The sequence below is a fragment of the Gymnoscopelus microlampas genome (assembly GCF_963454915.1).
Source record: "Gymnoscopelus microlampas genome assembly, chromosome: 3".
NCBI classification, from domain to species: Eukaryota; Metazoa; Chordata; class Actinopteri; order Myctophiformes; family Myctophidae; genus Gymnoscopelus; species Gymnoscopelus microlampas.
Window position 1 is genome coordinate 33902980 of NC_139940.1, and position 26522 is coordinate 33929501.

Below are 26522 nucleotides of genomic sequence, written 5' to 3' on the forward strand. Positions count from 1 at the left end.
GTGGTCTAATGGTGCTCTGATTAAAAAAACAACTATTTATTACACATTCAGATGTCCAGTTAAAATTCCATATTTTAATAATATGCCCAGAAATTAGTACAACACAACAGGTGGTCAACAAAGGTGTCATTTTCACTATTTACGTTATTAAAATGACTGCTTATAGAATAACCAAGTCCACATTCACTGTGATGAATGTCAGATTCTACAGGATATAACAACCAGAATAATACTCAAGCTGCATGCTGGGCAAACATTCAGGAACACCTGTATTTTGTGGAAGTGCTTGGGGTGAAAAGTTTCAGTACAGAGGCCCGTAAAGATGAGCTGAAATGAAAAACATGTTTTCTTCCCATTTAGAGCATGTGGGTTCATATTGGGGACATGGTTAACAATAGATGCCAAAGTAATTAAGTGTGCCTGCGATGCAATGTCAAAACACTTATCCTCCAACATCCATACTTCTTTATATAAAAACAGCGTTTTCGGCACGTAATACAAACCGTTCTGCCGTAGGTCGTTACCAGGGATTAGGGAACGATGTTAATGATTTATTGTTCTCAGCTAGACACTAGAGGGCGGTGCTACTCTGTTGAATATCAACAAACATGACAGATGCGCATTACAAACGATCTATTACAATCAATCTATTTTCAAAGTTAAACAGTACACTAAAATATGTTTGTAAGAACATTAGAGGCGAGAAATAGGTAATGCAGTAACACACTTGATGCAGCATTGCCTTGTTTGATATGTTTTTACTTTGTAGAGCGGCATGACATCCAGGCGGGTCAGATACTCGGCAATGCTCAGAATCCGTGCTTAAAAGCAGATAAAAGATGTGCGGACAGCTGGTAAGTGAAAGTTGGAAACGGGGAGATGGGTTGGAAAGCTCTATGCGTTCCAACCCTGTTCCCATTGCTGTCATCGGCTGAGACGCTGCTAGCTCCCGTCTCACTAGGAAATATGTCACTATACGGAAATTAAATGCTCTCAAACTACCACTTCAATTCGTCTTTAAGGGTGATTTATACTATATCGTGCATGCCAGTGTCACACCAAAAATAGCCGAAATACAATCTCACAACGCGTCACAGCATGGCACGTTGTGAGCTTGTAGATCGGCAGTATAATGTAGCCTTTAAGTTTTATCTCTCTGCAGACTCCCTCCCCAACATCTCAAGAATAAGCCCAATTCCTAATTCGCAAATACTTTTCCAAAATATATTTTTTCAGTTGAGCAATCATGTCCTTTGATGAAAGTAGCAGATAATGATCAGTTATTTTCACTGAGTGATGCGGTCAGGCGACAAAGTATGAATTAGCCTTAAGTGGGGAATCAAACTGATTCAAGCAGAAAGTGGGAAACAAGACGGCCTTTCAGCGACAGAGGCCAATGAGCTGCAGCAGTAGAAGAAATAGTGAGACGACGTCCAGATACAGGTTGAGAGCAGCGAATATGTATTCCTCAGCAGAGATTGAGTACTTTTTGTGTTTCCCTCCTAGAATAAGCTGAGTATCCATCACCAAGTACTAGAGAGAGAGAGAGAGAGAGAGAGCGAGCGTTAGACTTCATGCAGTGGTTCCCAACCGGTACTTGAGCAGCTTGCAGTGGGTACATGGAATGATTGGGGATTTATTAAAATGTATTTCCCAAATTCTGAGAAAATATTCCATGTAATCTTATCAAATGTTATGTGTGCTTAACTAGTTTTCAGCAGGTTTCACCTATTACACGATGGGAAGAAGTCATGATCATGCATGTCAAAACTAATACATCCATGGTAAAATCTGCCCCAAAAACAATTGGTGCACAAACATGGATAAATGGCTCAACAGTTGCTGTCGCTTTCATTCTCCCTGCAGTCATAGGTTTGGATGAAACTATCACATTTGACAAGAAAGCAGCCAATGCACCGAAGACAGTTCCATTATCAAACAACACTGTGTCCTGTCAGATCTATGATATGTCCATTAATATATTGTTGGATAGTAATAGAACAAATTTAAGAGAATCATCAAAACACACGAGTGAGGGTACTGTCTATCGGCATGGCAAAACAGCTCAAGAGTTACATGAGACAAAAAAGGTTGGGTACCACTGAGTTACAGAACAGATTAGATGAGATCAGATGCTTCCACAGCGTGCACGTGTGACATCGCAACAACACAGAGAACACTGATGTCCAAGGGATAAGATGTACTATAAATGCGGCAGGTTGGATATGTGTGTGTGTGTGTGTGTGTGTGTGTGTGTGTAAGAGATGAAGAGAGAGAAAGATGGTATGCTGAGAATCAGTTCAAAGAATGAGTTACATACATTTAAAAGCAGGCAAATAACTGTTACACCGTACATCCGCTGCACAAAACAAGTTGTAACTTGCTTGTTGACAGCCTGTTCAGCTGTGCGTAGGCCTAGTTCGTTCCACCAGAACGAGCAGGTCACCACTTTTGCTGTTAATGCCACAGGCCCGCAGAGAGCTACTGTAGCTATGAAAATGTAGACCACTGCTGTTCAGCTGTGCATAATTGAAATTAAAGGGCACGAGGGCACCACAGTTTCTCTCTTAAATCTAACCACTGTGACAGACATTGGAAGCAGGCTGCCTGGCTCTGGATCAAGGCTCATATAATGTATGGGCTCAACTGGCATTAAACCTCTCTGTATTGAAATAGTCATTTTTGATCTTGAGTGTGGAAAGTGATTCTGTGTAGATTTCATAGTTTACTTACCAGGGAGAATAACAAGGTTCCAAGGCAGGCATATGTAATGTAAAGATACTGTTGAAAGAGATGGAGACACAAAACAAAGGGCTTACGGTTTATTCTCTTATATATGTAATTTAACTAAGGAAAATTATGAGAAGATTAAAATAAACTAGAAAAGTGTGCTCCACAGGGCATTCCGATTGACTATGATGCACACTATGAAAGTTTGCGGGAGGGGCCTGCTTTGCACAAAATGCCACTCAACAGCCCCCTTCACGTTTTGGCCTATAACTCTTGAACCGTAGGTCATCGTCATACAATCAACAGCTTTTTTCCTTGGATTCCTTGGATCATGGCCCGTTTGTGCCAGATTCCATTTTCTGCCATTTTGCGTTTTCTTCAAAACACACTTTTTGAAACTACTCCTACAGATTTTGTCAAAACTCACACAAATCGGTGCACTTTATCTCTTTATCATTCCATTTGGCTATGACTGCGTTCCAAAGTTTGCGGGCCCTGGGTTGGCAACCCGCCCTGGCAGAGACCTGTGCTCCGAGGAGCACACTTTTGAGTTCTGGTTTGTTCCTTTGAACATCTAAGGTTTGTGTGAGCTTCCTCCTTTGTCGCAAACTGAGCCATTTGTAACAGTACACTCTGAGTTAAATTAACTGGATTTTACAGTGCAGATTGGCTGGGCCCGATGTTGAGAAACAGTGATAAATTAGATCTCTAACTCTGTATCAGACTTATGGATCAATGACACGTTCAAAGGTAAATGAGTAAATGATTAATTACCGCATTGTTGTACATAACTAATCAGACTAGAAGGACCAGACTGATTGATCGCCTTTGAAAGCTTGTCTCGAGCCCTTTCATTCTGGGCATTCTTTCCTAGATGCTGTAAAATGATGTATACTACCATTGAAGTTATTATTACATATTTTTTTGCTCAACTATGCACACCTCTAGGTTGCCTTGTTGTATAACAGTATAGTATTAAAACTTTTTTTTTCCAAAAACACTATCAACTAGTTAAGGGCATGATCTTACATTAGAACTATTTAATATTCATTGAAAGAAATGGATCACCAAAGCTCTGAATATAATAATTAATTTGGGGAATAATGTCAGTCAAGTCAACTAACTGAATTGTCAAGTTGGTGTAACCACCATTCAAGGAGCCATTTTGTATATTTTGCAAGAAGACTGGGGACTGTCACAAATCACATTCGGTACTAACATATTAGTATGCCAAATTACTTTTTAGTGTGTCCGAAAGCTTAGTAGCTACTACATAGTATGTGAGATGCATACTAAATTTAGGCCCTGTCCGAAATCACCTACTATTTAGTATACCAAATTACTTTTTAGCATATCCAAAAACTTAGCTAATAAATAGTATGTGAGAGATGCATACTAAATTCATGCCCCTATGCTATGCCAAATTACGTTTTAGTACTTTCGAGTGCTTAGTAGCTACTAAATATATGAGATGCATACTAAATTGAGGCCATGTCTGAAAACACATACTACAAACCATATTATGATATTTTATACTTATTTATACTTACTAAACAACAATTATTGGTTAATTAACCATGTCCCGTGCTAGAAAGTGTCAATTTGTAATTGTATATCGTCCTGTATAATTTCAAGTTCATTTTCATATGTATGCGTACACAGTAAAGTTATAAGTGTTAGTTTAACAAATGGAAGCAAATGGAACCATAACACTGAGGACTTTACTGTTTACATGCATAATGTATTCAAATCACCCACAGGTCAGTGATGTCTCATGAGGTGCCAATCCTGGGGACAAACACTCTCTTTGTGTTGTGGATATCGTTGCCGTCAGGCAAAAATCTTGTATGTCCATATTACAACTTTTAATGTTTTTTTTTGTTTTTTGTATGATAGTGCCCCGCAAAAATAGCTTATCTACAAGCTCAAACGAGTTGTGATGTGATATGTGTAAGCTTGTATATATGCTATTTTTGTGAAATTCTTTAAGAGAAAGTGTGTCTTTATAAATATTGAGCCAATGAAAAGTATTAAGAAGAGCTTGCGACTAAATAATAAGTACATTGGATCCATTGGAACACAGTTATTTTTTTTTACATTTTCCTGAAAGTAAGAGTTTTGGACATACAAGGTATCGACCCGACAGCAACAATAATACCGTATTGCCTCAACATCAGGGCACTCTCCCAGAAAGAAACACCATACAGTAGGAATTGGATGGATTTACTGTACCTGGGATCGCATGATTCCACAAAGCAATGCAAAGGACATGAGGGTCCAGCCAAACACCCAAACACATCCGTAGGCTGCAGTGAAGTCCACCTAGGTGGGGGTGGTGGGGGGGAGAGGGGTGATTGAATATGATGAGCAGCTCAAACAGGAAATGTAGACCGAATGTCTCTCATTAAAACTCGTCATTGTCATAAAGGCGAGGGCACACAAGGTCCTCTGCATTGCAGCTGTACTGTGCAGCTCTGCAGAGGGCTATATCATGGAGGGCACTATACTCGCACTGCAGTTCAGCAGCACATATCCAGGAGACAGTTCAAGGGAAAACAGACACCTATTCGGTGCTTAAGTGTTTGAATAAGTCAGTTACAAGATAACCACCTGGCCTAGTTGTATTGAAGTAAATAGAATAAACGGTGAGCAATGAATGACAAAACTTAATTTGGATTACAAAGAGAACGAAGAGTAGGTACAGTAGCCAAAATAATCCACAAAAACACTTTGTATGTAACAATTGTATGACATGATGCATAGCAAATACAGAACCAAAACCTTAACTCCATTAAAATATTTATTTATGTCTACATAAATAAAAATAACTCTGGATTCTCTTGCATTTAAAAAGAGAATATGTGAGAGAACTTACTTTTGACTGCATAGCAAACAATGTTAAACTGAAGGACACCAGTGCAGTGGCCCCCACAGCCCACATAACAGCCTCAGCGTCAAAGAATCTGCACAGATAGATAAACAAATGTACTGGCAATGGAATCCAAAAGTGGCATGCTTACCTAGTCACTAGGGGTGTAACAATACATTTTAACAGCGATACGATACGCATCACGATACATGGTTGACGATACGATACATGGACGCTATTGGTTCATTTCATGGCGATACGATTCAATGATTTAAAATCGATATCGGTAACTATTTAATAATAGTAAACACAGTGATTATCTGGCAAATACATGGACATTGTATTTGAACACATACAGTATGGACAAACCAGCACCTTGACATGAACACAGAGAATAAACACATTTGTCGATAGACCAAGTGTAGCTATATGTAATGGAAAAGTAATTAAAGCCCTCTTTTTCTTTTTTTTTCTTAAAATTGCTAAATACAACGCACAAGTACTTACTGTAGTATCGATATAATCGATTATTTGCAACCGATACGATATGTTGCTGTTTACATATCGATATACTTCGATTGTTGAAATTAAAATCGATGTATCGATGCAGTTACTGTATCGTTACGATGCTGTAATGTTACCCCAAAAGGAAAACACAATTCTTCTCATGAAGATGTGCTGATGATAGAGTCTTTTGTATGTGCCAGAGACTGAGGTGACTTGTGTAATGCATTAGCTGTGTTCTTGTCATATCACTGAAAAGGTTCTGTTACTGCAATATGCCAAAAATATGCTAATTGGGATGAGTTATTATATTCTGATTGTGGGGGGGGGGGGAATGGCTGATCTAAAGTCTGTGTTTACAAAGGCACCAAGAGATTCTGTTCCCTAGGCACACATCAGACTCTCTATAAAGAAAATACACTGAAATCTTGGTGTGAATAAAGTTGCAAATGTGTTTTACTCTGCCACAAAGAGAGAGCTCCTCCTTCTGTTCTCAGTGAATATTCATCTGAGGTTTTCAATGAAATATTTGTTTGTCTGCATAGTCTTTATTAGTATTGAGCTCCCCTACGAGCTTTGCTTTTAAGGTCAAAAGCAACACACGGACGGAATCTCTCTATAAACCAGGAAAAAAAGCGCTATACCTGCAGTGATACAGCTTTAATCCGATTTTATCGTTCCATGTGTTTCATGGGAAAAACTATCACAGACATACGGGCCATCGGGGCTTTGTTGTTTTGTTTGTTTGTTCATCTGTATCAAAGTAGCGGGTTTGTCCGAGGACACATTCTACATACTGTACTGTGTACTCACACTGCAACAGATCCAAGCATCAGGCCCTCCACGATAGTCTGGAAGACAGACAGATAGAGATAGATCGGAGAGAGAAAAGGGACAATACCACAGAAAACAAATGCATTTCAAAAGAACCCAGGGACGCAGTGAAGTAGAGCAGGTGTGGTGGAGTTTAATTTGATGCCTGGCTGGTGCTGATGGGTACTCACAAACAAGCCCAGGGCAATGAAGTTGAGGGGGACTCGACGTCGGAGGTTGTCACAGCAGGACAAGGCCACGATGAGTACCACCACACTCACCCTGTTTCACAGAGAATATAGAGTGCCTCGTAAATAGGAAATAAAGAGGGTATAAAGTGAAGAAACACTGCTCAAAATTTTAATTTCTGGAGTGCATTATTTATGTATACTGTGTATACTAGCTGCTACTGCAGACAGAAATCAGAGCACAGTGGCAGTCCAAGGTTTTCCCCCATGGTTTTCACAGGGTGATGTTTTCATTTGGATAATTTACTGATGGTTGAAATGTGTGTGTGTGTGTGAGAGAGAGAGAGAGAGAGAGAGAGAGAGAGAGAGAGAGAGAGAGAGAGAGAGAGAGAGAGAGAGAGAGAGAGAGAGAGAGAGAGAGAGAGAGAGAGAGAGAGAGAGAGAGAGAGAGAGAGAGAGAGAGAGAGAGAGAGAGAGAGAGAGAGAGAGGGGGTGAGAAAAAACATACTGAGCAGCATAACTAGATGTGTTGATTTGTTGTGATTGCTTACATCATGACAGAGGTGAACCAGGAGCTGGTCCATGCAAATTCCCTGAGGGGTTCCCTGGAAATCAGTGAAAGGAAGAGATTGTGAGCGGGTTACAGCTTTATAGAAGCAGCATTTATGTTATAGAAGTAGAACCACTGCAATGTTTTATGTATTTATTATTAAATATTAACAGAGGACAGTGCATTGTGCACATGGGAGCCATGTACAATTTACGATTAAGAAGTACAGGACTAGCTTTCGACCACATACATTATACTGAACCCATAAAGCTTTCAAACTACCACAGAGTGAAAGCATATTAGGGCAGCAATGGTCATTCATTCTCTACAGCCAAGGCTGGTAACCGTGCCTGTTACTTGTATTGGGGGGGGGGGTCTGAGTGAGCATTTTATACAGAAATGTCCCGACTTGTGGTAAATTGGTGCTCTTACAAGGGAACAGGCTAAACTGAGGGTAGACAGATGAAGTTCACACTGTAATGTGGTTTATCTTTCTTCCCCTGTGCAATGATGACTCACCAATAGAGAAAGGCACAGATAATCCCAACAGTCACCAGAAGCTGTATCATCAAGGTTAGATAGACCTTCCTTATGAAAGCTGAGAGAGAGAGAGAGAGAGAGAGAGAGAGAGAGAGAGAGAGAGAGAGAGAGAGAGAGAGAGAGAGAGAGAGAGAGAGAGAGAGAGAGAGAGAGAGAGAGAGAGAGAGAGAGAGAGAGAGAGAGAGAGAGAGAGAGAGAGAGAGAGAGAGAGAGAGAGGGGGTAGGTGAGACTCAGGCAGATGAAAGCAGATTGAAAAGTAAGAAGACATACAAAAAGGCAGACAGACAGAGACACAGCAAGGGAGGCAGCAGGCTCAGTTGTTTATGCCACAAAGCATTTGAAAAATGTTTCTATTTTCATTGAATCCACTGGTCCTCTTGTATAAATGAAGTGTGCTGTGTGGGAGGTGAAGAGGAGGACAGGATGCAGCCACAGAGCAACCAAGTTTCAATTTCAAATCAATTTCAAGAAAACATTCAAAAGCAAATGAGGGAGCAAATAGGGATTATTCATGTCCAGATGTAGCCAAATGAACAGATGCGAGCACATATGCAAACTCACAGACAAAAAGACACACACATGCACTGATTCTCCATCCATCTCCCTTCCTCTGTCTCTCTCACTCCCTATTCCCAGAGCGGGGGAATCTCTCCATTCCTCACCTCTCCTTATACCACCATCACTGAAGCTGTTTTCATCCTCCTCTATTCCAAAGTCTTGATAGTCGGGGGCTTCAGTAAACTGGAGACCATCTCCAGCTGTACTACGGCCCCCTGGATGAACCGCGTTATCATAGGGACCAGCGGGAGAGACGACGGCAATGTTCCCCTTCCCAACCTCGTCAAAGATATAAACAAGGTCGATTTCAATTAATCAAATCAGGAGGTGGATTCTAAAACTAAAATCATATTCATATTTTGATGTAAATGTATATTACATTAATATAAGGTTACAGCGCAAAAAAGACCACCTTTAACTCAGTCTCTCCAGTACTGACTCTTGACTGCATTTAGGTTTAAATAATACATTATTTTCCCCTGAAAGATTAGTTTCACCATAACTAAATCAAGCCAACAGGAGCTTTATTAATACGTTGAACAAGAACTACTAACCTGGTATGTTGGCACTGGATAAGGGCCCTGGGGACCATAATCCTGGGCATTATAAGGTGGGGGACGAGGTCCATGGTCACCGCTGCCGTTAGTTTGGTCCATTCTACCTGGAGTTCAACTGGAATCTTCCATAAATTAGAAACATAGGAGAGGAGACACAGTAGAGATGTGAGTATGTACGTGTTAGTTTAGTGATAAAGAGACATCTTAAGGATGCAAAGAGGGGAAAGATAATAACCCTTCAATATGGTCATCGATTGGCAACCGGAACAATGTAAATAAATGTGAATAATACAAAAATATTCAGCCATTATTTTGGCAAATTTCCCAATTCACAAGATGTTAAGGCTATACACCTACACATGCTAATGAAGGCTGACAGCTGAAACATGTCAGTTTGTGTGCTGCATTAAATCAGTTATTTCATATGTATTGAACGGAGAGTACAGGTTTTTTCCTTCCATTTATGGCCTTGACGCCCATTGGAAACTACATTGCTGTTTTATGGTCAGATAAAATAGGCTTTATTAGTCTGTGAGGAAATGTAATTATCATCAAGAAGGAGAGGTGAGGAATGATAATCTATGGTCAGGTGCAGTATTTGAGTAACAAAATTGCTTTTGGCAATTAAAAAGTTGAATTAAGGGAGATAAAACCCCAGTAAATGTCACATAAACAGTAACTGTCCATGACTACACTGACAGTGAAGCCTAAAGCATAATAATTTAATTTACGTCATTGTGTTGCCATGTAAAAACGTTGTATGACAAACTATAGCATTAGCATGGAAGAACTGGTGAATGCCTTTAACTTCCTTGTCAGTGCTATGGAATATGAGTATTAGCCCAGGAACACATAGCTACCGATCAATGATGGTTACACTGTACCACCTAAAATAAAAAACTAAACTACAATAAAAAACTATGACGTTCAGAACTGAGTAAAACATATAATTCCATTTCCCCCCCCAAATTTGAACATCAGGAGAACTTGGCTAAGGCTTATTGTACTTGAGGGCACCTTGTACTTGAACAGCACTGCAGATGGACTCCTCACTTGCAAGATAACATTGAAAGACATTTCACATTTCACAAGTCATCGGAATGAGTTCAGCTGCCAGTCGATCCAGGTTTTGTCCCTGTGTTTCAATTAATAACAATTCTAATTCATGATATCGTCACTTACCTCTGGCGCGTGATGTCTAGGAATCTGCTGGGCTGCGCTTCCTGTAGTGTTGGTTTCCCTTCAGGGCAAAGTCTACCTGCTATCAGCCTGTTCCCACGGAGACAGGACTTTGGCTCCAGGGGAAAAAGGATGTATCCCTCATTAGGCTCAGTGGGACGTTCAAATGAAGTTCAGGACACCCCCCCCCCCTCCCCGCCCTTTTATAAATTCATTATTTTTTTAATCCTTTCTTCTAACATTGATCCATAAGCCTTAATATTTAATTTGGGAATGTTCATACGCCTCAACAACGAGGTTTCCTTTTTATATCCTGTGATTATACATCCTTATTAATCATTATTCTTCTCTATGTTCTCTATGTGATAAGGGGCACTAAAGGCAATTATACTCCAATGGCACCTTTCAAACTGTGTCAGTGTCACATGACCTTCATGGCTCACCTTTGTTAATCATTGATGGGAACTTGCCCAGTTAATCATCCAGGGATGGAGGGATATTCCACAGTTAAAGAGCCATGGCTGATAATACCAAAAGACTTACTGTGTGATGAAAATACATCATACAATATATCAGAGATTCTCACCCCTTTTCATCTCAGTTCTCCGTCTGAGAAAAATAAAGGGTTGGTTAGACACAACATGAAATGAGTTGATATCAAAGTTAATATGTGAAGAGTAGAGAATGTAACCATTGCTCTCTTATGCTATGCTCTTTTAACCTAACATTGCATGAAATAAAATCTATATTGAAGATCCACTACCCCCCCCCCCCCCCCCTTTTATCTCTGGGACCCGATATCCACTGTAAAATCCAGTGTTAGTTTAAGCCTGAGAGTGTACAAATGAAATCCATTCCATTTGTACACTCTCAGAGTTACAGACGCAAAGCGGTCCATTTGGACCTCCTGGCGGTCCCCAGACCCAACGTTGAGAAACAGTGCAATTATACTAGCCTAATACGGAATGAACATGAACATGAGGGAACATGTTTCCTAATGAAGAATCACCATTGAAAGCAATGCTCTTAAGGGCCAATGAAACCCCCAGTTCAATTTCCTCTCTGCACATCCCACTAGTCTGCAAGTCCTTCTTTCAAGTGAAATCACATTAAGTGCCATAATTACAAAGCTACAAAGTGCCTTTTGGCCAAAGGGTGGCACTAGAGGAAAGGCCATGGGGTCGGTCACTCAAATGGGAAGGTCTTATACTCCTGGGAGAATGAATGAGCTCCAGTAGCTTGTAAAGTCCTGTTTTACAACTAAGTATAAATGAGGCTGTAGTTTTCGATATTTCTTGTTTTAGACCAAAGTGGTTGGACCAACTGACTGAGCAACGCCGGCATCCTCATGATGACCACTTGCACTTTTTACATACCAAGTTGTACAAAATGAAGACACTTCAGAACATCCAGTGACTCATTTGTGGAGGTCTACTATGGGAATCAATGAGGATTATTTGTTCTAAACAGTGGGCTGCGCACATCCAGTTGTTTGCTGGTGCTGGACACAAAGTGACAGTTCAAAAGAATAAAAGTCTGTACAACAGCATTGCTCCTAAGTGTTTAGTTTACTTTGAAACACAAAAGAAATGTCATGTTAGGCCTACAACGTTTTGGCCACAGTTGGATTCGCTGTGGATTGTTGCCTCCTTGTCCTTTAGTGTGCCTCGAAAGGTACCTTTATTAGAGGTCTTCATCACATTTATTATTGTGCAATGTACTCTTTGTGCTCCTCGAGCAGATTGCTAAGCCTCAAGCACTGTAGTACTAAAAAAAAAGAAAATTCATTAAAAAAGTAAAACTTTAAAAGATATTTGTTTTAAATGCAAAAAAAAATGCAAAGAATGTCTAACCATGTCTTTATACTTCATGTGTGGGATAATTATTCATTAACAGATTGGTGTTAAAAGTAACCTACTTCTGCCCTATCGTCACGTGGTCCCGTGTTGTGACCCACCACTATACTATATTTTATTCTTTTAATTCATTAGAATTACCCTGGGTTAATACATTTTCAGATAAAATAGTAATTAACTAGTAATTCATTGTTGGGAGATCTAAACTTAATTCTATATATTTCTCTGTGAGTATATACTGATGGTGATCATAATAATGCAGATAACAGCAGGACACTCAAGCGCCCACTGATTCCCCTAGAAGGCATTCCAACATCTTGACAAGAGATCAATATAAATATAGATCTCCTGGCACGGAACCAACAGCCAAAAGTAGCCTAACTGTAGCTGGTGTGAGTTCACAAAATAGTTTTTTGTCTTCACAAAATCATTCCAATGCATTTTGAATGCTGTACAGTACAGCACAAGCTTGCTTCATGAATCATTTCTTATCAATCATTTCAAATGAGTTGTCATGAGGTCTTGAACAATGAAATAAATGAATTCCAAAGACACAGTATCAATCTGTGACCCATACACACAGGACTATTTCACAGCATTTCAAATGTGTGTGTACTTTTATTATAAAGCGGTCTCATATGAAAACAGCATGACTATTAATATAGGCTTACAGTCAACAAACACTGGAGGGCACTAGTCTCCAGTGCATCTCCCACTAATTTCTCTGATTGGATTGTACATCATTTATCCCCATATCCTCCTCTGCTACCACTAAGCCTGATTTATACTTACTTATGCGCCTGTGTCACACACCGAAAATAGCAGATCTACGAGCACACAACGCGTCACCCTGAAACACGCTGTGAGCTTGCGGACAGGCTATCGTCGTTGACAGGCGCGATCTGCGACTAAGTATAAATTAGGCTTGAAGTATCCACAGAGCTCTCTGCACTGGGCTTTACCCATTTTAACTGTTGGATCAAATCTATTTTTCACACTGCTCTTTTCATTTCTGTCACAGCACAGAGGTAGGCCTACTGTAAATGAGGCAGATTGTCATTTTTCTATGTTTAGACATCAGTACAAATGGCATGTCTTGCTTGCTGTACAGGATAAATAATATGACATTTGAAAATGAGGAGAAAATTAAGTTATATTATTATGTAGGTGCTGAACTGACTGAGGGTTTTCTTTAAATTACAAATACAAACTCACTCTGCTCTGTGCTGATTGCCGTGTCAGTCAATACAGGCTTTGACCAGTCTGCTCAAATCTGATCCGTTCTTTTTCTTTCCATGGGGTTTGCTTGGAATGGTGACAAAACAAAGTCAGATTTGGGAAGGCAGTTTGAATTAGGCCAGTGTTGTTGACACAGCATTTAACATGGTGCTGAGTGTGATGCTGCATTTAACACAGATCTGATTGTCACAGTGTTGTCCAAACACAAAAACCCCATCACATCAAACCAATGTCACATAGCGACTTATGTTCCCTATCTGATGGCAGTTATAGCTGTTATGCAACATCCTGAGACAATGTGGAAAAATAGCTAGTTAGCAAAACTAGACAGGCGGGTGTTGTATGCCTCTATGCACTGGCTGTCTGTCAACATTCTGTGATACAGGGTGATGATAGCTAGATGGTGACCAACTGGGTTCTTTTTTGGAAAATGGGAAAGGCGCTTGCCTGGGATTTTCCAGCAGAGGCGTGGGGGGGGGGGGGGGGGGGGTTGGATGAACAGATATAGCCATCACATAAATTTCGTGTTTACTCAGTGAGTTACTGCCGCAATATCCACTGACTGGAAACGGTGGTCTTGTTTCCAGTCATCATCAGAAGGTACCAGAAATAATACGATGACCTTTAGATCAGATTTACAGGTCAGAAACAAAATGGACTATAAGAGATGATAGATAGAAGATAGATGCATGATGGGAGGGACTTGTATCATGACCTACCTACACAGAGATTTCCCAGTACAACACTGTTTAAATCTATACTCAAAATTAAATGCTCAATTTATCTGCGTTTCTTTTTACGATGTCAAATTATTTCATGGAAATTAACAGTCGTAAAACGTACATAATTGGACATGAGATGAGTGCTTGATTAAAAATGACGTACATTATATTTAGTGTATTAATGCAAAAAACAAAACAAAAAAAAACAGTACGTCATATTAACTCACATAATGAAGGGAATTAAATATATTTATGCAATACATTTATTCAAACAGAGTGACCGTAACATTTTACAAAACTCTACTCTGATTATGGTCATATTTTACATTAGCACTATCCACATTGAGTTCTCCATCAGATGAATTGCAAATAAGCTCCTGGAAGATCCTATAATCATATTCAATGGGACGTTTTATTGATTGAGCATCGTCAAGCACTTAACAGAGCTGTTACTTTGTTATTTTCCTGAACTAAATGTATAGAAAATGGGCTACGATACGATAACACTACCAACAATTTGATGAATGATTTCCTAAAATAAACCTCACTCTAAAGGTGAGGGAAATAATTAAATCAAATTAATGTTTAGCATATCTAGGCATCTGTGAGGTAAACAGACCATTGTTATTCTTTATGTCATTAACACGTAACACACACCAAATATTAAGTTGTGAGAATACAAAATAATTTTCACTTGAAAGTCAATAAATAAACTAAACAAAAAACTAAACGTTTGGAAATGTGTGTTTAATAGACTATTTCTCAGTTGTAACAATGCTTCTTGACAATAACTTATATATCTTTAGAAAGCCTGTTTCTTTCCCTTTTAAATAGTGCCCCATTGTAAGGAACAGCATTTGTGGTATGAGTACAGTTGAGTACAGTTGAGTACAGTATGTGGGTTGCACCCATGAAAAATGTGTGAATCTCTGCCAATTCCAAACAGCTTATTCTGCTGTTGCTATTGACTCTTGTTTTGAGCTTCCTGAAATAATCTACCAAACTTTTTGTTTTATGTTTATTGTTTATTTAAACTTGGTTAGTTCTTTGAATGCTTTATGACTGTATTTCTCCACTCCAGTCCTGGGGACAGAGAGTATTGATGGGTTTCTATTTTACCATTCAGTTAATTGCATTCACATTCTGTCCCAACTCCCAAGTGTAAATTAGTTCCTGATTAGAAAAGATTAGAAAGAAAACCAGCAGCACCATGCCCCCCCCTGGGACAGAATAAAGGAGCATCTGCTACTGTTGTTCCAACAGATATACTGCTATACTGTTATTTTGAAGCTCCTTTATAAACTTCTTCATTTTTAAAATCTCTACTCATCAAAGAATCTCACAGTTTTACTGCTGACTCTGGGGGCAAATTCAGTGACACCTTCTCCAATTGTTTCATTCCCATTACAACATCCACAAAATCTGGATGAATTATTAATCTCTTATCAGTCAATGTCTTTCCATTCTGGATACATTGCACCACACCTGATCAATGACACACATCTGCAAACAATATGAATACATTCGGAAACTACTTTTGTGACATAATATCTAAAAATAATAACCCTAAAATGTTACTCAATATTATCGGTTCAACTCTCAATAAATGGTCCAACCAGTACAGATTTGGAACCTGGAAATGATAGGACAGAGACATTTTCTGCCCATTGAATTGGGAAGATGGAGAGCATTCCACTACATTTACCAACTGTCAACAATAATCGTGCTTCCTTCACCTACTATCATATCAGCAATGACATGTTTTTTAGATATTATCCCAACACATTCTTGTAAAGGTTTCTCCACTGTCCTTTTATTTAATTGATTATTAACAGTTTTCTGACCTCTGGCAAATTTCCAATTTCAAGTTTCAGCAAAAACGAATTTGGATCCTCTTTCTATGGGCTCAATTTAGTGCCAATATTATTTTGTACTTGTAAAAAGATTTTGTATTTGTAAACAAAAGATTTGGGTAGCACTTTACAATAATGACCCGTTATAAAGCATTTATAAACGTTTATAAGTAGTTTGTAAACTATTAACAAATCATTAACAACCTGTTTGTTGACATTCGTAAATGATTACTAAAACCTTTATAACTACAGTTACAAATCATCTATAAAGGTATTAGTAACTATTCATGAATAAGCCATATATAATACATCTGTAAATGATTATTAAATCATTTGTAACTGATGTTACATAATATATACAAGCTATTGGTAGCTTGTTCATGTTTAACATATGCTTTGTTAAACATTCCTAAAGTATCTATAAATCCTTAGTACATGTTATTATGTGCCCTATAGTAAAGTGAAGACAGTTCATCATTTACAACTGTCTGTTAATGTGTTTGTTCATGTTTAACATGCTTTGTAAAACATTCCTAAAATATCTATAAATCCTTTGTACATGTTATTATGTGCCCTACAGTAAAATGAAGACAGTTCATCATTTATGACTGTCTGTTAATGTGGACTTTCTCCTTACCTGTTGCAAACCACCTGGCTTTCATGAATGCAGACACCAAACAATTACTAGAATTATCATTCATGTTAAGCAAATGATGCGTAAGACATTCGTGAAGAGTATGTAAACCATTTGTGGTGTTAGGGACCAAAAAAGTCACTACAAAGTACTACCAATCAACTCTAAATTGCCTGAAACGTACTCCTAACAGGTTTTTGGGGGGACGATTTTGGCCTCCACACTTAGTGATTATTTCGGAATTAACTTTAGTTTCGGTGGTGACCAACTTTCGTTTCGGTGATGACCAACTTTCGTTTCGGTAGTTTGATTACAAAATGTAAGTTGTGTAAAAAATAATCTGACTATACTAAGTTGTTATTTGTTTGTTTAAGTCAGGCTATACTCTACTCAGAGTCATAAGTTTACAAAATGTACTAAAGTACAGTGAACGTCTGTGCGGTTTCTCTTCATCACTGAAAATAACAGTGCAGTTGGGGTGAAGAAACACAACCATTTCACTCCTAATATTACCTATTTGATTTGACATTCTGACTTGCTGCTGTAGCTGAGGCTTGAACCTGTTACCTGCGGCTCACTAGTCAGTGACTCTATCCATTCAACTACAGCTGTTTCCTTGGAATCTGTGGTTCTGAAACGTTTTGTTGTCAACCCCCCAAATTGACATGTATTTGGGCAGTGGACCCCAATGTGAAAAGATGTAGTGTCAGGGCCCCCCATGAAAAAGATTTATATTTATGCTGTAACACATTTTTTAAAAGTTATTTGTCTTGTTTGTTGTTCAAGTCAAAGCACCAGGAAGGCTGTACTTGTCAGCCATCTGTTAGCTCAATGGGTTGAGACGCAGTATTCATGATCCAGAGGCCATGAGTTCAAATCCCATTGATGTCTTTCCTATGATTCTTTCCTTTGCAGACTGGCTTCCAGAAGATCAACTGAAAACTACCAGGAAGGCTATATTTGTCATCCAACTGTTAGCTCAATGGGTTGAGACGCAGTATACATGATCCAGAGGCCATGAGTTCAAATCCCATTGATGTCTTTCCTATGATTCTTTCCTTTGCAGACTGGCTTCCAGAAGATCAACTGAAAAGTACCAGGAAGGCTGTACTTGTCAGCCATCTGTTAGCTCAATGGGTTGAGACGCAGTATTCATGATCCAGAGGCCATGAGTTCAAATCCCATTGATGTCTTTCCTTTGCAGACTGGCTTCCAGAAGATCAACTGAAAACTACCAGGAAGGCTGTATTTGTCAGCCATCTGTTAGCTCAATGGGTTGAGACGCAGTATACATGATCCAGAGGCCATGAGTTCAAATCCCATTGATGTCTTTCCTATGATTCTTTCCTTTGCAGACTGGCTTCCAGAAGATCAACTGAAAAGTACCAGGAAGGCTGTACTTGTCATCCAACTGTTAGCTCAATGGGTTGAGACGCAGTATACATGATCCAGAGGCCATGAGTTCAAATCCCACTGGTGTCTTTACTGTGATGCTTTCCTTTGCAGACTGGCTTCCAGAAGATCAACTGAAAACTACCTGGAAGGCTGTACTTGTCAGCCATCTGTTAGCTCAATGGGTTGAGACGCAGTATTCATGATCCAGAGGCCATGAGTTCAAATCCCATTGATGTCTTTCCTATGATTCTTTCCTTTGCAGACTGGCTTCCAGAAGATCAACTGAAAAGTACCAGGAAGGCTCTACTTGTCATCCAACTGTTAGCTCAATGGGTTGAGACGCAGTATACATGATCCAGAGGCCATGAGTTCAAATCCCACTGGTGTCTTTACTGTGATGCTTTCCTTTGCAGACTGGCTTCCAGAAGATCAACTGAAAAGTACCAGGAAGGCTGTACTTGTCAGCCATCTGTTAGCTCAATGGGTTGAGACGCAGTATTCATGATCCAGAGGCCATGAGTTCAAATCCCATTGATGTCTTTCCTATGATTCTTTCCTTTGCAGACTGGCTTCCAGAAGATCAACTGAAAACTACCTGGAAGACTGTACTTGTCAGCCATCTGTTAGCTCAATGGGTTGAGACGCAGTATTCATGATCCAGAGGCCATGAGTTCAAATCCCATTGATGTCTTTCCTATGATTCTTTCCTTTGCAGACTGGCTTCCAGAAGATCAACTGAAAACTACCTGGAAGGCTGTACTTGTCAGCCATCTGTTAGCTCAATGGGTTGAGACGCAGTATTCATGATCCAGAGGCCATGAGTTCAAATCCCATTGATGTCTTTCCTATGATTCTTTCCTTTGCAGACTGGCTTCCAGAAGATCAACTGAAAAGTACCAGGAAGGCTGTACTTGTCATCCAACTGTTAGCTCAATGGGTTGAGACGCAGTATACATGATCCAGAGGCCATGAGTTCAAATCCCACTGGTGTCTTTACTGTGATGCTTTCCTTTGCAGACTAACTTCTAGAAAAACAAGTTAAAACCACCAGAAAACCTGTAACTCTCAGCTAACAGCATAGCTCAACTGGTAGAGCGTCTGTCCAATAACATGACTTGACTTGAGTGGGTTCGATTCCCACTTGAGTCAAGTGTCCCAGGTAACTTGGGGAAACGGATAAATTGACTGATATCCGTAGAATAACTCCTACAAGTTATTCTACGGATATCAGTCAATTTATCCGTTGCCCCAAGTTACCTGGGACACTTGACTCGAGTGGGAATCGAACCCACTCAAGTCAAGTCATGTTATTGGACAGACGCTCTACCAGTTGAGCTATGCTGTAGGCTGAGAGTTACAGGTTTTCTGGTGGTTTTAACTTGTTTTTCTAGAAGTTAGTCTGCAAAGGGAAGCATCACTAAGGATATCAGTCAATTTATCCGTTGCCCCAAGTTACTGGGGACACTTGACTCGAGTGGGAATCGAACCCACTCAAGTCAAGTCAAGTCATGTTATTGGACAGACGCTCTACCAGTTGAGCTATGCTGTTAGCTGAGAGTTACAGGTTTTCTGGTGGTTTTAACTTGTTTTTCTAGAAGTTAGTCTGCAAAGGAAAGCATCACAGTAAAGACACCAGTGGGATTTGAACTAATGGCCTCTGGATCATGTATACTGCGTCTCAACCCATTGAGCTAACAGATGGCTGACAAGTACAGCCTTCCAGGTAGTTTTCAGTTGATCTTCTGGAAGCCAGTCTGCAAAGGAAAAAATCATAGGAAAGACATCAATGGGATTTGAACTCATGGCCTCTGGATCACGAATACTGCGTCTCAACCCATTGAGCTAACAGATGGCTGACAAGTACAGCCTTCCAGGTAGTTTTCAGTTGATCTTCTGGAAGCCAGTCTGCAAAGGAAAGAATCATAGGAAAGACATCAATGGGATTTGAACTCATGGCCTCTGGATCATGAATACTGCGTCTCAACCCATTGAGCTAACAGATGGCTGACAAGTACAGCCTTCCTGGTACTTTTCAGTTGATCTTCTGGAAGTCAGTCTGCAAAGGAAAGCATCACAGTAAAGACACCAGTGGGATTTGAACTCATGGCCTCTGGATCATGTATACTGCGTCTCAACCCATTGAGCTAACAGTTGGATGACAAGTACAGCCTTCCTGGTACTTTTCAGTTGATCTTCTGGAAGCCAGTCTGCAAAGGAAAGAATCATAGGAAAGACATCAATGGGATTTGAACTCATGGCCTCTGGATCACGTATACTGCGTCTCAACCCATTGAGCTAACAGATGGCTGACAAGTACAGCCTTCCAGGTAGTTTTCAGTTGATCTTCTGGAAGCCAGTCTGCAAAGGAAAGAATCATAGGAAAGACATCAATGGGATTTGAACTCATGGCCTCTGGATCATGAATACTGCGTCTCAACCCATTGAGCTAACAGATGGCTGACAAGTACAGCCTTCCTGGTACTTTTCAGTTGATCTTCTGGAAGCCAGTCTGCAAAGGAAAGAATCATAGGAAAGACATCAATGGGATTTGAACTCATGGCCTCTGGATCACGTATACTGCGTCTCAACCCATTGAGCTAACAGTTGGATGACAAATATAGCCTTCCTGGTACTTTTCAGTTGATCTTCTGGAAGCCAGTCTGCAATGGAAAGAATCATAGGAAAGACATCAATGGGATTTGAACTCATGGCCTCTGGATCATGAATACTGCGTCTCAACCCATTGAGCTAACAGATGGCTGACAAGTACAGCCTTCCAGGTAGTTTTCAGTTGATCTTCTGGAAGCCAGTCTGCAAAGGAAAGAATCATAGGAAAGACATCAATGGGATTTGAACTCATGGCCTCTGGATCATGAATACTGCGTCTCAACCCATTGAGCTAACAGATGGCTGACAAGTACAGCCTTCCTGGTACTTTTCAGTTGATCTTCTGGAAGCCAGTCTGCAAAGGAAAGAATCATAGGAAAGACATCAATGGGATTTGAACTCATGGCCTCTGGATCACGTATACTGCGTCTCAACCCATTGAGCTAACAGTTGGATGACAAATATAGCCTTCCTGGTAGTTTTCAGTTGATCTTCTGGAAGCCAGTCTGCAAAGGAAAGAATCATAGGAAAGACATCAATGGGATTTGAACTCATGGCCTCTGGATCATGAATACTGCGTCTCAACCCATTGAGCTAACAGATGGCTGACAAGTACAGCCTTCCTGGTGCTTTGACTTGAACAACAAACAAGACAAATAACTTTTAAAAAATGTGTTACAGCATAAATATAAATCTTTTTCATGGGGGGCCCTGACACTACATCTTTTCACATTGGGGTCCACTGCCCAAATACATGTCAATTTGGGGGGTTGACAACAAAAAGTTTCAGAACCACAGATTCCAAGGAAACAGCTGTAGGTGAATGGATAGAGTCACTGACTAGTGAGCCGCAGGTAACAGGTTCAAGCCTCAGCTACAGCAGGATGTCAAATCAAATAGGTAATATTAGGAGTGAAATGGTTGTGTTTCTTCACCCCAACTGCACATGACATCAGTTTACATGTATGTTATTTTCAGTGATGAAGACAAACCACACAGACGTTCACTGTACTTTAGTACATTTTGTAAACTTATGACTCTGAGTAGAGTATAGCCTGACTTAAACAAACAAATAACAACTTAGTATAGTCAGATCATTTTTTACACAACTTACATTTTGTAATCAAACTACCGAAACGAAAGTTGGTCACCACCGAAACGAAAGTTAAATCCGAAATAATCACTAAGTGTGGAGGCCAAAATCGTCCCCCCAAAAACCTGTTAGGAGTACGTTTCAGGCAATTTAGAGTTGATTGGTAGTACTTTGTAGTGACTTTTTTGGTCCCTAACACCACAAATGGTTTACATACTCTTTACGAATGTCTTACGCATCATTTGCTTAACATGAATGATAATTCTAGTAATTGTTTGGTGTCTGCATTCATGAAAGCCAGGTAGTTTGCAACAGGTAAGGAGAAAGTCCACATTAACAGACAGTCATAAATGATGAACTGTCTTCACTTTACTGTAGGGCACATAATAACATGTACAAAGGATTTATAGATATTTTAGGAATGTTTTACAAAGCATGTTAAACATGAACAAACACATTAACAGACAGTTGTAAATGATGAACTGTCTTCACTTTACTATAGGGCACATAATAACATGTACTAAGGATTTATAGATACTTTAGGAATGTTTAACAAAGCATATGTTAAACATGAACAAGCTACCAATAGCTTGTATATATTATGTAACATCAGTTACAAATGATTTAATAATCATTTACAGATGTATTATACATGGCTTATTCATGAATAGTTACTAATACCTTTATAGATGATTTGTAACCGTAGTTATAAAGGTTTTAGTAATCATTTACGAATGTCAATAAACAGGTTGTTAATGATTTTGTTAATAGTCTACAAACTGCTTATAAACGTTTATAAATGCTTTAGAATGGGTCGTTACAAATGATTTAATAATCTTTTACAGATGTATATAAATGGCTTATTCATGAATAGTTCACTACTTACTAATACTTTACAAATGATTTTTAACTGTAGTTATAAAGGTTTAGTAATCATTTACGAATGTCAACAAACAGGTTGTTAATGATTTGTTAATAGTTTACAAACTACTTATAAACGTTTATAAATGCTTTATAACGGGTCATTATTGTAAAGTACATTCGTAATAAAAAGATTTTAATTCATAAAAAAAAGTTTTGTATTTGTAAGTAAAATATTTGTATTCGTAAGAAAATAATGTGTCCATAAAAAAAAAACTTTTTTGCTATACTTTATATATTTTTTTGTGTGTTTGTAACATGTGTTAAACATGTTGTAATTGTAGAATTATATTTACAATGAACATTGTGACCAGAAAAAAAATAACTGTTTCTACAGATTGCAAAACTTTCTACACATTGCAAAACTTTCTACAAGTTGCAAAACTTTCTACAAGTTGCAAAACTTTATTTTTGGCACTCTGCACTTCCGGGTCTGAGCCAATCACGTGAGGCCTTTCCCACTACCCAATCATAAAGCTCCATAGGTCTCCATGGCAACATGGCAACCCCAAGAGTTTTAGCTGCAACATAATTCCATTGCTCAGGAAATAAACAACGGATTACAATAATATAACATTCCCTATAATCAGTAACATGTAGGTGATACCTATGTCTATCAAATATGGTTTTATTGAAAGGCAATCAAAGGCTAGATCGAGTTTAGAAAGCAAACAGGTAATGTCCGGGGGCCTCAGTGCGGCTGCAGAGTTTGATTGAGTGTGAGACTAGGACACTCACTATCCCACATGCCATATGTCAAAATGACCGGCTTCACCGGGAATCGTGCGCGTGTATTGGTAAGAGATTGGTTACATAGTTTAATTGATATTAATGTATTAGTGCATTAAATTTCCCCATCCACTTTAATGGGAAAATGAAAAAACTCGATTTCAAGTATATTTTTCTCAGAAACTGTAAGGGCTAGAGTTACAAGACTTGGGGGGGAGGTGCATAATTTAGTCAGAAATTATCAAAAAGAAAAGTACACCAGTCGGCTTCATGGTGGCGCTATAAAAGCCCCCTTTACGTTTTGGCTTATAACTCTTGAACCGTAGGTCGTAAAATAAAAATCTTTTTTCCCTAGATTCCTTGGGTCATGACGCAACTCCCCATATAGGCCACGCCCATTTGCGTCAGGATAGATTTTCCGCCTCTTAAGGAAAGACCCGCCCCACCTGCCACTGATTGGCCTACCAAACGCCCCTTCTGTGACGCACACGGAAGTTTCCAGCTTGCCCTGCTGAAGCGGAAGGAAGTGGAAGGCTAGCCCAAGCCTTATATGGGCTAGCCCTGCGGAACAAGGAAGCGCGCCCGAGATACGAACGCTTCAGAGCCGAAGGAGGCGTCTACCTTTATATGTCTATGTTATAAACCACTAATAAATATTGGAATACAGCCAGTCCACTAGATGGCACTCGCGTGCTGTCTTTTGGTATGTCACATCCAGGTCAACAGTCAGTGGATCAGTGGATTTGTCTCCATAGTGTTTACATACAGCTCATCAGACACAAGCCAACAACCTATTATTTGTAAAGGTACTTCTACTAACTGTGTGCTGTGTTATTATTATCTTGTTCTCTTGATGATGTTATTGCTCTTTTATATTTTACCATTTGGAAATTGCCTTTAGATTGGTTTGAGAATGCTAACTATGCTACCTGCCTGTGTACACACACATAGGCTACAAGCTCACAATCGAGATGCGTTGTGAGCTTGTAGATCTGCTATTTTCAAACATTGTAGTACTTTTACTTTTGGTACTTTAAGTACATTTTGATACATTTTATAGATACATTTTACTTGTAACAGAGTACTTCCACATTGCAGTATTGAGTACTTTTTCCACTACTGCCTACGATAAGGGAACATGAAGTGTAAAATGTGAATATCTATGTAGAATGTTCTCCTTCTCTTTGTAGTGACTGTGCCATGGACACTTCTTATGGTGGATTGACTTGTTTTATATACTGTATGAGCATAACCTTGGTTTCCCTCAGCCAGACCAGATAAATCACTAGTAGTTCTACTGTAGGCCTACGTTTTCTCTGCACTATTGTTGAAGTTGCATATATTTGATGAATATTTTATGAACATTTTTCATTTTCTTTGGGACATTTCATACAGTTTATGGAGTTCTGCTCAAGTGAATTATTTATATTTTTCCACACCTGACAATAATACTAATAATGGGTGTGATATAGTATAGATTTTATTACGACATCATATGTGTTGCTATGACAACCCATGGTCACTTCAAAGTAAAGGAGAACATTCTACATAGATATTCTGTCTATTGTAGGTAGGTGCTAAAATGACTCCTAATTCCTTTACGTTATTTACTTTCTGTTTTTTTCTAACATAGAGAGGGATGATAATATTTTTAAACCTCTCAGAGCTGACATTGTGAATCTACATGAGTTTGGCTTTATGTATTTATTTTAGCGTTGTTTAGTTTGGGAGTGTATAACAATATACACCAATTTCACAGATTTTTCATTCATTATTTTTATACAAGAATCCATTTCATGTATGGATAAGAGATGATTAAAAACAACCTTGTGTTTGGTTCTACTACCCCCGGTAAGGAGATCTTTAAAGTGTCACTAGTCTAATAGGCAGTTTGCTTCCTTATGGTAAGTTTGATGTTATTGCATTATTTCATTTCAGTTGTTGGGGACTTGACAGATACATGCAGGGACATAATTGGCCATTTTATACAATAGACAATATAGCAGATATGTTGATTCTAACCACACTACTTTATTTGATATTTTCCATTATGTCTAGCGTACCTGATTGGGCGACTAATATCTACAGACAGAGTTTAGGCTTAGTTTGGACCAATAGAGACGGACAGAAATCTAAGAAAAAAGCTTAAGAGGGCTGCGGTGTTCTTAAAGTCTGTGTAAGATACATGGTAGGAAGGTGCTCTTTGGTTAGAAAAGGGGGGAGCCTTCAAAGTTTAAAAAGCTTTCATATAAAGGCTAGCTCATCTTTGAGCAATAAAAGCCAACATGTTTCGGCCTTTATGGCCTTCTTCAGGGCATGTTCTTGATGATTGGGCATAATGTGTTCATATTATGCTGCCAACTAGTGTAATATATAGATATACCGACAGAGTTAAGGCTTTGGACTGATAGAGATCTGTTGATGTGAATACATGTTCATGTGTGCTACAGCCGTGGTTGTAAAACGTTTTCAAGTCAAGTTAATATTCATTCCTTTGCTCATTGTTTGTGAGTTATGTCGGTTCATGTCAAATGTAAAAGTGTCCTGTAAGTCCGTATGGGCGGGGCTTCCTTGGAAGGATGACACTTTAACAAAGAAAAATCAATCAATCATATAGTTTATATTTGGCCACCCATCTGAAAAGGTTTTGAAAAACTTTCTAAAAGATCTACAGATCATGTCAATTGCTGATCTTGTAGATCTGCTATTTTCAAACGGTTGATGTATACAGGTTTGAAGTGGCTACACAGATTTTGATGCTATATTAACACAAAGTGAGAATCACAGTGTTATTGTATACTTTGATTACAGGTTGATCAGTAAACACTGAAGGAGAGCTGTGATGGTTCTTTTCTTCATGTTCTGTTGATCTGTGATGTACAAACTGTATTCACATCAGTGTTGATTTTGACAGCAAATTTTTATTTAGTTTTAGTCACAGTCTTTTGAATAGAATTCCATATTTTAGTCATCTGAAATGTTTT

General features: G+C 39.0%; 1 protein-coding gene across 1 annotated transcript; it reads right to left on the reverse strand.

Moving 5' to 3' along the window:
• Positions 1–1222: 1222 nt before the first annotated feature.
• LOC311042281 (protein lifeguard 1) lies at positions 1223–10525 on the reverse strand. The gene is made up of 11 exons (XM_084052923.1): positions 10493–10525; positions 9308–9425; positions 8858–9032; positions 8174–8252; positions 7656–7709; positions 7108–7198; positions 6917–6954; positions 5606–5693; positions 4963–5052; positions 2734–2781; positions 1223–1533 (listed from the first exon to the last, which is right to left on the reverse strand). Exons 2-11 carry the CDS (start codon positions 9407–9409, stop codon positions 1381–1383), a joined length of 918 nt encoding a protein of 305 aa, XP_083909049.1. The 5' UTR covers positions 9410–9425; positions 10493–10525; the 3' UTR covers positions 1223–1380.
• Between the last annotated feature and the right edge of the window lie 15997 nt (positions 10526–26522).